The 11300-nt window shown below is 35.1% G+C and overlaps 2 protein-coding genes across 2 annotated transcripts in view; both read left to right on the top strand.

Annotated features, from left to right (window-relative positions):
- The window catches only part of LOC117102059, a 5509-nt gene extending 1267 nt beyond the window's left edge, over nt 1–4242 (top strand). Inside the window, exons 2-7 of the mRNA XM_033242273.1 lie at nt 578–754; nt 947–1267; nt 1722–1859; nt 2416–2664; nt 3571–3720; nt 4133–4242. Of these exons, the coding sequence (XP_033098164.1) occupies nt 578–754; nt 947–1267; nt 1722–1859; nt 2416–2664; nt 3571–3720; nt 4133–4242 (1145 nt within the window). The remainder of the gene's footprint in view (nt 1–577; nt 755–946; nt 1268–1721; nt 1860–2415; nt 2665–3570; nt 3721–4132) is intronic.
- Nucleotides 4243–4546: 304 nt separating this feature from the next.
- Nucleotides 4547–11300, top strand: part of LOC117102018 — an 11914-nt gene continuing 5160 nt past the window's right edge. The window contains exons 1-6 of the mRNA XM_033242229.1: nt 4547–4690; nt 5693–5959; nt 6375–6512; nt 7292–7723; nt 8302–8439; nt 9134–9385. Coding sequence (XP_033098120.1) covers nt 4639–4690; nt 5693–5959; nt 6375–6512; nt 7292–7723; nt 8302–8439; nt 9134–9385 — 1279 coding nt within the window. The 5' untranslated portion in view covers nt 4547–4638. The remainder of the gene's footprint in view (nt 4691–5692; nt 5960–6374; nt 6513–7291; nt 7724–8301; nt 8440–9133; nt 9386–11300) is intronic.

The following is an 11300-nucleotide window of genomic DNA, read 5'->3' as shown; positions in this document are numbered from 1 at the left end:
ATATATATATATATAAGAAGACTTCAAAGGCATAATGTGATGTAAATTTCAGGTTATATTCCAAACGTTTCGCCGGCTTAGGGCTTCATCAGTGGACTAACATCGTATGTTACAAAGCAATGTATAATAAGAAAAAGGCCTGTTACGGTCGAATGACTATGCATTGACTACTATTTGTCCTACACATCTATATGTAAATCTCAGAAACAAAATAAAACAAAAACATGCTTGGTTTAAACAGTAATTCTGGTGAGTTAATACACTCCATGACACAGATTGATGTTGCAGTGGTCCTATTGTTTTATGCATTAGTCGTTACACTTCTGCATAACCACAAAAGAATGGACATGAAAGTACATGGATATGTTGACCAATATTGTAAACAAGGCAAATTAATATTTGTTACAGTTACATCATTGTGAAGCATGTGCACATGTATTAATAAACTATTAATTTATTAATAATGTTTGAATGACATAAATACAAAATATCAATCTGAATCAAATCAAATCAAAGCTTAGTCTACTGGTCTAGTAGAATTTATTTTTTTATCAATTTTGTTTTAATTTATTTATAGCTGCAGGTTCACCTCGATCGAAAAAACCACAGTTAGGCCACTGTGGTCTTATTGAGTGTCAGAATAAAGGACACTGCCGAGGATGGCATTGTCCACTTTGTCACAGAACCGGACCAAGATACAGAGTGAAAAACCATGTGTATTCTGTTCACTGGGCATCCCGGGTAGTAGTTGGAGGTGAGCTGTTACTTATCAATCATTTACAAATTTACATATGATCATAATATTAAAGATATACTGCTACTGCAAAAAAGAAAAGAAAACCAAGCTATATTTTAGTTTAAAATTGTTGCATATAGCATACTTTTGTTGACACAATGAAATTACATGATTAGTAGATATGGAATAATTCTATTCTTTATTTTTCAGGAATCAATTCCTTGCTTTGCAAGTGCAGAATTCCGGGAAAAGTTACCCCACGGCACTGGCATTGCCCATACTGTGCCTGCAATCCGTACTACAAATTGAAGTATTTGGTATCTCATATTGTGCGTACACACAAGCCTAATGCCATTGTGAAAGGCTACAGCCAGCATCGGCTCGCTTATTCTGTTGATTGCACAAGAAGCGACGCTGATGCTGACCTCGCTGCAGATGAACATTCGTTTGACAAAAATGATCTACGTACCGATTCCTGGACTCCAAAAAGGAAGGCACTACCAAAGGACTTTTCGTTCCTTGGTACACATGGTAAGATGCAAATCTTCTGTCGTTAATTTTTTTAATTTCATTTATTTTGGCACTTAATTATTATGAATGTATGAATATAAAAACCAACCTAAACATTCAACAACATCAATACATATTCCCTACTTATTATTCAATAATTAAAATTAATAATTGGTCATTAAAGAAGAAATTGGAATATAGATAAAAGTACTGCCTAGTAAATTCTTTTAATGAGATGGTGGTATAATAACTGGTAATTATTTTTTAACCATAAACCCACTTCAAATTATCTGTGTGTTTAAATAACTTTAAATCTCAGGCCAATTCAAAATACATCCAGTTTCTAATGTTTAGTGAAAAGGGACTTTACTTCACACATATTTTGGCCTTTTCGAAGAATCTCATTTTTTATAATTCAGTAGACTTTTAGGTAAATGATAATATTTTTGTCATATATTTTTTTGACTTATAAAAGGTTGTGAATTGGTTCGGTGTAAGGAACCTGGACACTGCAAAGGGTGGCATTGCTCATTATGTCCAGCTGCCGCTCCAAAGTACAGAATTAGGAACCACCTAGCCACTGTACACTGGGCCTCTCGCATTGAAATTGGAGGTTAGTTAAATTTTTTGTTAAATTTTTATATGAATCCCAACACGATGGCATGCATTTCAATACTTGGAGTATGTATTATACTTTTTTAGAATAGAAGCCATTGTTGTAGTATATTGATTAATTGAATGAATTTATTCAGTGGTCATAATAAATATACTGTACATAAAGTACAAGAAAACAAACAATGACAGAGGAAGAAAAGAAAAGATACTAAGGATAATCCTAAAAAAGGTAAAAATAATACATTATTTCTGCTGGGGTCCTTATATTGAAACAGAACAAAACAAAACAAACAATAGATACCTGTAATATAAAAATAATATCAGCATAAATTGACAAATATCTGTCCTGATCATTCTTTTGGCAGCTTAAAACATCCCAATAATTTGTTTGATCTGGAGTGAAATGCCTCATATATATAACTGTACATATAACATTATAATATTGTTCCTCTACATTTTTGTATAACTCTCTCCCGCAGATAAAAACTTGTTTGAAAATTATGTTGGAGTATAAATATAGCTTAATAAATCCATAAGTTATTTGTCTCTTTCAGATAAAGTTTCTGTTATGTGCAAGTGTAACAAGTCACCGAACTCGGCACCGAGGCACTGGCATTGTCCGTTCTGTGTGATTAAATGTCTGCGGCCGAAGAAGATGATAAGACATATTATGGATGTCCATAAGCCAAATGAGGTCGTGAAAAGATTTTCCTTTGGGAAACCACATGGATTCTTTAGCAGGAATGATGATGGCATACAAAAAGTCGAGGAAGAGGAAGAAGTAGCTCCAGAACCCATTAAAAGTAAGAATCTGGCAAAGGAATAATATTGTAAAGTCTTTACTTTCGCGGCCCTTTATTTACGCAGTTTTACAATTTGTAACATTTTTCATCCTTTTATTTTCACGATTTTACAATTTCCAGTAGTTTTTCAACATGATGCAGAAACCTACCATTACTTTTTTTTTGGCCTATATGATAGCTACAGTGTAGAGGGCCTGATTTTAGTGGGTTTCTCTTGATTTCTTTTTAGCAATCTCCTGCCCTCCTGATTTTTAGGCTAGCTAGCTAACTTGACCAGGCACTGCACACGTACTGCAGCTACTCCTCCAGGGCTACAACCAGCCTGCATGTGAAAGCTTGACCGGGGTTTTTCAAATCAAGATGTTAGAAATCTTTCAACAAATGTAGGCCTAACAAAGTCTACAAAAATGTTTACTGATATATTAAAATTTTATTTCAAAAATAGTATAAATAATATACAATTTTTGTTAAAGTCTTGTGATTATGTTTTGTAAAAATGTGTACTAAAGAGTTGTTAATTCAAGTATTAAACTACTCCCTATCCTCAGATTGTACACATTTTAAAGAGACAGAAGACTTTCCTGTTATTATTTATTTTATCAGAGATCTACCATACCTTAGCTGTACTGTGGCTGTACATTCATTTTGCATCACATACTCCAGTGAACTGACACATGAGCAAGCGAATTCACTGCTTGTAATCTTGGTGCTGGTGCTGCTGTAAGGCCACTGCAGGTCTCTCTGGGGTGGGGAGCCAACTAAAATTTCTAATTTTGTATTTTGAATAATTTCAAAAATAGAAATAAAAAACAAAAAAAAAATATAATGTTCTAAGTTATGATGCAGATATAAGTGATTGAACTTACACACTTAATTATAACTTTTAGCAATGTGTTTTTTTTTTAGCTCCTATGCCAAATTGTGAGGTGATTCGTTGCATTGGGCAAGGTCATTGTAAGGGCTGGCACTGTCCCTATTGTAGTGCCACTGGACTGAGGTATTTAATGAAATCTCATCTTCAATCAGTGCACTGGGCTTCTCGTATTGAATTTGACGGTTAGTTTTTTTCTTTTTTTTTTTTTTAATCTATTTACTTATCCATGTGACCACCTAACCCCAGCACAATGTTTTATCTGAAATACCTTTTTGGTATTGTGGTAGTTTAGGTTGACTGAACAAATAAGACAACGACAACCATAACGTTCCAGATTCTTTTAATCGTCACTAGATGTGTATAAGAGACAGGTACAGTAACGATGGATGTGTTCAATAGCTAGCAACCACATGAAAACCACTATATATACCCAGACAAGCAAGATTATTACGCGCATACAGTGTTACGTAACATTCAGACAGCTTAATTACTGTAAGTACCTGGATGCAATACTTGCGGTGCAATTACTATGCGCCAAAAAAGAGTTCAACACGTTTACTTGCTCTTCCACAGTATTATATTTTTTTTTTACAGATAAAACTTCAGTATTGTGTAAATGCAACAATTTTAATAAAATAACACCAAGACACTGGCACTGCCCACTGTGTACGGACTGTCTCTTATACACATCTAGATGTGTATAAGAGACAGTAGCTGTACTGTGGCTGGACATTCATTTTGCATCACATACTCCAGTGAACTGACACATGAGCAAGCGAATTCACTGCTTGTAATCTTGGTGCTGGTGCTGCTGTAAGGCCACTGCAGGTCTCTCTGGGGTGGGGAGCCAACTAAAATTTCTAATTTTGTATTTTGAATAATTTCAAAAATAGAAATAAAAAACAAAAAAAAAATATAATGTTCTAAGTTATGATGCAGATATAAGTGATAGAACTTACACACTTAATTATAACTTTTAGCAATGTGTTTTTTTTTTTTTAGCTCCTATGCCAAATTGTGAGGTGATTCGTTGCATTGGGCAAGGTCATTGTAAGGGCTGGCACTGTCCCTATTGTAGTGCCACTGGACTGAGGTATTTAATGAAATCTCATCTTCAATCAGTGCACTGGGCTTCTCGTATTGAATTTGACGGTTAGTTTTCTTTTTTTTTTTTTTTTTTCAATCTATTTACTTATCCATGTGACCCCCTAACCCCAGCACAATGTTTTATCTGAAATACCTTTTTGGTATTGTGGTCATTTAGGCTGACTGAACAAACAAGACAACGACAACCATAACGTTCCAGATTCTTTTAATCGTCAATGTTTAAGAGATTCACGATCACCAATCATATGTCGATGTGCACACATCGACCCAACAAACAAAAACCCCTGTAAAACAATCATACATTTGTAACTCATGTACAGCATTACTACACGATACCATTACATCAATTAATCATTTGACAATATTACCTAACCATTACAATATCAATGCATAGTTACATAACAATGTGCATACCTGGATTTAAACAAAAACTAACTTTGGAGGAACACAACCATCGTTAGCCACCTTCAGTACATACCATACAACAGTATTCAATCTAGGAATGAACCATTATAATTGTTAGCGATGTAAAGATAACGAAAATATTCAAATACAAAACGAGTCCAATAATACACTCTACAGCTTCACACACAGCTGTACCATTGCGGCATGCATACCTATCATCCACTAACACCATTTCTCGATTGCAGATACGAAAAATACTACCTACACTGATACTCGAATCCATTATAAATAAATCATTATCAAACATCGTTAAAGATATCGCAATGTATAGCATTACTATTATCAAGATACAATGATTAACAATTCATTAACATACCTGTAAACTTATTCAATTAAGTTTACGTTGCCAAACCACAAACCGTACAGTAACGATTGATGTGTTCAATAGCTAGCAACCACATGAAAACCACTATATATACCCAGACAAGCAAGATTATTACGCGCATACAGTGTTACGTAACATTCAGACAGCTTAATTACTGTAAGTACCTGGATGCAATACTTGCGGTGCAATTACTATGCGCCAAAAAAGAGTTCAACATGTTTACTCGCTCTTCCACAGTATTATATTTTTTTTTACAGATAAAACTTCAGTATTGTGTAAATGCAACAATTTTAATAAAATAACACCAAGACACTGGCACTGCCCACTGTGTACGGATGTAACGTTTGCCAAGTCGATTCGACTGCTTCATCACATCTTGGCCACTCATAAGCCAATAACATCTGTAAAACGCTATTGCCAGGGAAAATTGATGTCAAATGTGAGCCAAGTCACAAAGATAGAATCACCGAAGAGGAGAGAGAAACCACCCGGTTACAGTGAATCACTAGTATACAACGGTGTAGGTTAGTACAGTATATGGCCAAAGTGTGTTTAGCCAGAAAAAAACAATAGAGGAATAGTAATGTTGTATTTCTGTAGCACTTTTTGCTTGTGGTTAAAAAAGTACTTGGAAGAATTCATTCCTACTACATTCAACTTCCCAAAGGGTCATAGTGTGTCAGTTTTGGGATCAATGAGTGCACATGTGGAGGGCCCTGTCATACTTGAAGGATGTCCTGCATTCTTGAAGGATGGATGTCCTGGGCTCACATGAGTGCACATGATTTAGTTTGTCTATACAGGGCCTATAGTTTCTAGTCCTTATTCAAGGTTCTACTACCAAAACCATAAGCAAGGAGATGTCAAACCGAATGTAGATTGTGATGTCTTGTGTGATGTGAATGGTCTGTTGCATGATACTCTATCGTTTCCACGTAGGTTGTGATATTATCTGGTGCGACAGGGATGCTCACTGCGATGGATGGCACTGCCCATTTTGTACCACAAATGGAAAGAGATACTTGATGAAAAGGCATCTGCGAGCAGTCCACTGGGCATCCCGTGTAGAGGCTGGAGGTAAGGCCTACTTTCCTTGAAATCGCTGTCGCTAGTGTTTTCAGTGCAATCATTGTACTGTGTAGCAGTCCTGATGCAATCGGGAAGGCTCCCTGATTTGATCGACCAATCAGCATTACTGAAAGCTGTCTGCGATAGCGTGTAGCGATTGTATGGAAATCAAGCTTAAAAGTCTCTTTTAACACAGTAGTTATTCTTATGTATAATAATCTTAGTAGTGTTGATTTGAATACTATAAAGATAGATTTATAGTAATAATAATAATAATAATAATTAGTGTATAACCCTAGATCTTAATTAATTTGCTTGAATGGCCAAATTATTGTGAGTTGATCTCACAGGCCAAAGATAATCTCCGCCTGGCAATCGTTATCTTGGTGAAACACTTTCTGCTAAGATAGATCTATTTGAAAGGTTTTTTGCAATCTTAATATATACTTTTAATTGTACTCTGTCTGTACCAGCGATCTAAACCACAAATTGGGTTGTCGCGAGAATTTCTGTGTGGACTTGTCATCAGTTCAACAGTTGTTAGTCAACTTTGGTGAGTCGCTTTATCAATGTAAGTGATCACAATACAAAAACCTACCGTACGCTACAAGTCTCATATACATTGAACCATCCCCTGTCCAGCCACCTATTACAACCAGTTTCTATATTATCATTCACATTAAGAGGTTAGCTGTGTGCATGAAAGATTGCTTCAATAAATGTATATCAAAATTGTCCAAGAAAATTTAGAATTATTATTATTATTTGTTTTATCATTATAATTATAGAAATGAAATCTGTACTATGTAAGTGCCCATTGACGAAGCTTAAAGACCAGCGCCACTATCATTGTCCACTGTGTACCAACGTTTCTTTTGCTAAACCTGCATCCTTGCAAAAGCACATCCTACGTGTGCACAAACCAACTGCTGATGTTAAGCAATACTCAAGGAATCAAGTCATTAATGTAATGGAGGCCAAACCAGCTATTGACGCATTCACAACAAGTGAAGAAGCCATGGAAGCAACAGGGGCAGTAGAAGCAACGGAAGCGAGTGAGGCGACTGAAACTGTAGAAGCAACGGAAGCGATAGAAACAACGGAAGCAATGGAAGCGATAGCAGCAACAGATGCGATTGAAGCAACGGAAGCCATGAAAGTAATGGAAGCAATCCAGAATGACGTACAGCCAGTTATTAATAAGCATGAACGTCAAATAGGTTTGAAAATTCAATTTTTTATCATTGATACGGACTTAACTATTTATATTTTGTAGATCACCAAATTGCATTTATTTCAGTGGCATGAATATCTGGAAGAATTATATAAATAATAGCATAAAGATACACTTTTATTTTTCTGATTATTTGGAATATATTTGTGTAGTGAGTGTTTTTCTGATCATCAGTTATGGACGCAATTGTGAAATATCATAAAAATTAAGGCATATACAGTACATGTTTCCTGCTTGTGATTCACAACACAGCAATTCCATTCCAAACCATTGATATCCAAGTGATATTACCTTCAGGGAGGATGTTGCCACTCCTCCTGCAATATTATTCTGTTTATCTCTGAAGCGTATGCTGGTGTGCCCATTTACACTCCTGCTTGAAGGCAAACCATTTACATTGTTTGTGAAGGGTGACAAAAATATAAATAGAATTCATTGCCCAAGAACACAACCTAGATACACAAAATATCAGTTTTCTGTTTTGTTTTGTTATTAATATGTTACAAAATATATATGATAATCAAAATATGATTGATGTGATGTTACTACTTATATGAATTATAGATTGGGATATGATTAAGTGTACGGAGACAGGCCACTGTGAGGGATGGCACTGTTCCCTTTGCATCATGACAGGAGATATACAAAAATTAAAGCAACACTTTTCAGCTAATCATTGGGGGTCGCGGGTGGAAGTTGGGGGTAAGTTAAAACACTTTTTTTTCCTGTTATCATCCACCAAACACATCTCTCATCATCATCATTATGATCAAATTATCAGCATCAACATTTATGTCATTATCATTAGGATTGTCCATGTTATCGTCAACATCATTGTAATCATCAAAACACAAATTGAATCATCGTCTAAGTTAACATCATTTTAATAATTAGCATTATGATTCATGTTATAAACATCAAAACCATAATTATTATCATATTGTGTCAACATTAACATCATCATTAGTTGTAGCTGTAACTTTTGCTTTTCAGGTTATGTCAAAGAGTATAGAACTTGAAAAGGTCCGGCTTTTGGGGTTTCGTTGAAATGCAATCCTATCTCGAAAAGTATTACTAGAACTAGAGCGTCCTTCTAAAGAACATAAAAGGTGTTCGTATCGATGCTACTATCAGTAGAATGCATGTTCGAGTTTTAAATTCTAATAGACTGCCCCCTATCTCATAGTTATACTTTGTTTTTCGTTTCATTTCATGCATGAAAAAATCAAGCCAGTTGGACCTCTTTGCAATTCTATACTCTTTGGTTATGTTAATAAAATAATTATTTTTGTGTTTTGTTTTTTTGACCAGGTATTTATCGTCGTCTTATTTATTCTTTGTAATTAAAAAAAAATATATATGTGAAATGGTATCTCAATATATTTCTTGATTTTAGACCTTGCTATTGTAACATGCAAGTGTAGAAAGGTTTCAGGACTGGGTCACCACCATTGGCATTGCCCACTCTGCGTCAACCGAAGCTTCTCAAGAATTGTAACTCTGGAAGATCACTTCGTTTATACGCACAAACCGAATGCCGAGGTGAAGAGGTTTTCAAGGGGTAACCTTGTTACTACAAACGACTACACTAACTCGGTCGGTAGTACACAACCAAAGCTGGAATACGGCTCTGAACAGACCACTGCAGGTTAGAACAGCATATGCGGCGAAAACAAGCCAAACCAGTCACTTGCTGCAAATCGTGTTTTAGAGATATTGTCCGAAATATGCTGAAATGTCAAAATTGTTGAAATCTATTTTATTTCACTAAACTAACCTTTATATATCTATACATCCTGATATGCTGTTACCTCCACATTTTCAATGTTAAAACAACAATTTTTAACAATTTGTTGATGGTTTCTGCCCAATAAATGCCTGAAATTATAAAATTTGAATTCTGATTTTTCAAATATTGTTCTTTTAAACAGCTATATGTTTAAACGTTTGTAACTTCATAAGAAAATGTTGGATTTAAATGGTTCTTTTACCATTTTATATCTCTCATTTTCATCTTTAACCCTGTATTAATAATTAAAATTTATTGTTGCGACTAATGGAAGATTTGGCTTGTCTTTGCAACATATAATTGAGTCAGCCTTGAAAAGCCTTGTTCGATAACTAAGATTTTGCAGATGTAATGTATTTCTGCCCCTTGCATATTGTTACTAAGGTCCCAACACATGATGTGCATATATTCCAAGCCTTCTTCTGATTGGTCAGCTGTTAACTTGATTGACACTCTGGAAAGTCCATTGTTAATGGAGGTACATTATAACTCAGGGACGTAGCCAGGATTTTGAAAGGGGAAGGGGGGAGCCTTTATGCGAATTACGTATGACCCCGGTGGGTTCAAGGGGGCGAATCCCCCTGTGTAGCGCACTCTGAACGTGCAAAAGTGAAAATTGCAATAGACGCATTATAAATAAGTGCAAAAATAATTATATAATAAATCAACAGGTTGGGGTTGAGGCGAGAAAATTTATGATTAGGGCATCTCTAGATGGCCGGAAATTACACTCTTGTACTTCAATTTGAATATATTTTTCTTTTTTTTTTCCTTAAAAAAATGAGGGGGGCCTTGAATCCACTCTGCACAAAACATTCTTTATCCAGAATAGTCGTAATCACGAAAAATGGACATGAAAAACCAGATCACATCCTAAAAACAAACAGCAGTCACTAAGACATACACCAGGATCTGTTTTGAAAGGTGGAGGGGGAGGGCATTTTGTGAGTCGACACCCACATCAGCCCCACATGTTTGGAGCTGAGGTGAGAAAATTTGAGGAAATAGTACCTCTAGATGGCCAGAAATGACACTTTTAGTAAAATTCATCATCATCACATCACCATTATTCAAAATGAAGCGCCAAAAAAAGATCTCATGATCTTTTATCAGGGATTTTTGACAACCATAGAGATCTTATTAATGTGTGTGTGTATACCATAGAAAACAAAGCTTAAAAACATTGTCTTTGAGTATGTACTTTACATAGGGCTACTTCAAAAATGTTTTCACAACCACCTCAGCCCCACCACGGCTGAGGTGAGAAAATTTGAGGAAATAGTACCTCTCGAGATGGCCGGAAATGACACTTTTATATAGTAAAATTCATCATCATCACATTACCATTATAGTCAAAATGAAACACCAACAAATTTCTCATGATCTTTAATCAGGGATCTACTAACTATATATACTATATTATGATCAACAAATCACAACTTTTTTTCGCATTTAGCACTTCTTCACTTTTTATTGTTATTAATAATAATATCAATTATTACTATCATCATCATCATCATCATTGTTATTATTATTATTACTTTTAGTAGTAGTATTATTAAACAAACATTTAAAGAAACTTGCAAAAGGATAAAAACGAAATTGAACCACAGCATCGCATTTCTATCTTAAAAGACCTGGCCTGAGATTTATGGATTTAAGATTTTTTTAAATCTAGCTTAGGCCTATGTGTTCTATTAGGCCTATGTATAACGTGTACTGATGCATATTTACATGTTTAGAAGTATTCATTTTGAAAGAATTTGTATTGGCT

This window comes from Anneissia japonica, unplaced genomic scaffold (genome assembly GCF_011630105.1).
Source record: "Anneissia japonica isolate Jap-2015-1 unplaced genomic scaffold, ASM1163010v1 scaffold997_len2565447_cov190, whole genome shotgun sequence".
Lineage (NCBI taxonomy): Eukaryota > Metazoa > Echinodermata > Crinoidea > Comatulida > Comatulidae > Anneissia > Anneissia japonica.
The sequence above is the reverse complement of the archived record's forward strand: the minus strand, read 5'-3'. Positions and strand labels throughout refer to the sequence as shown.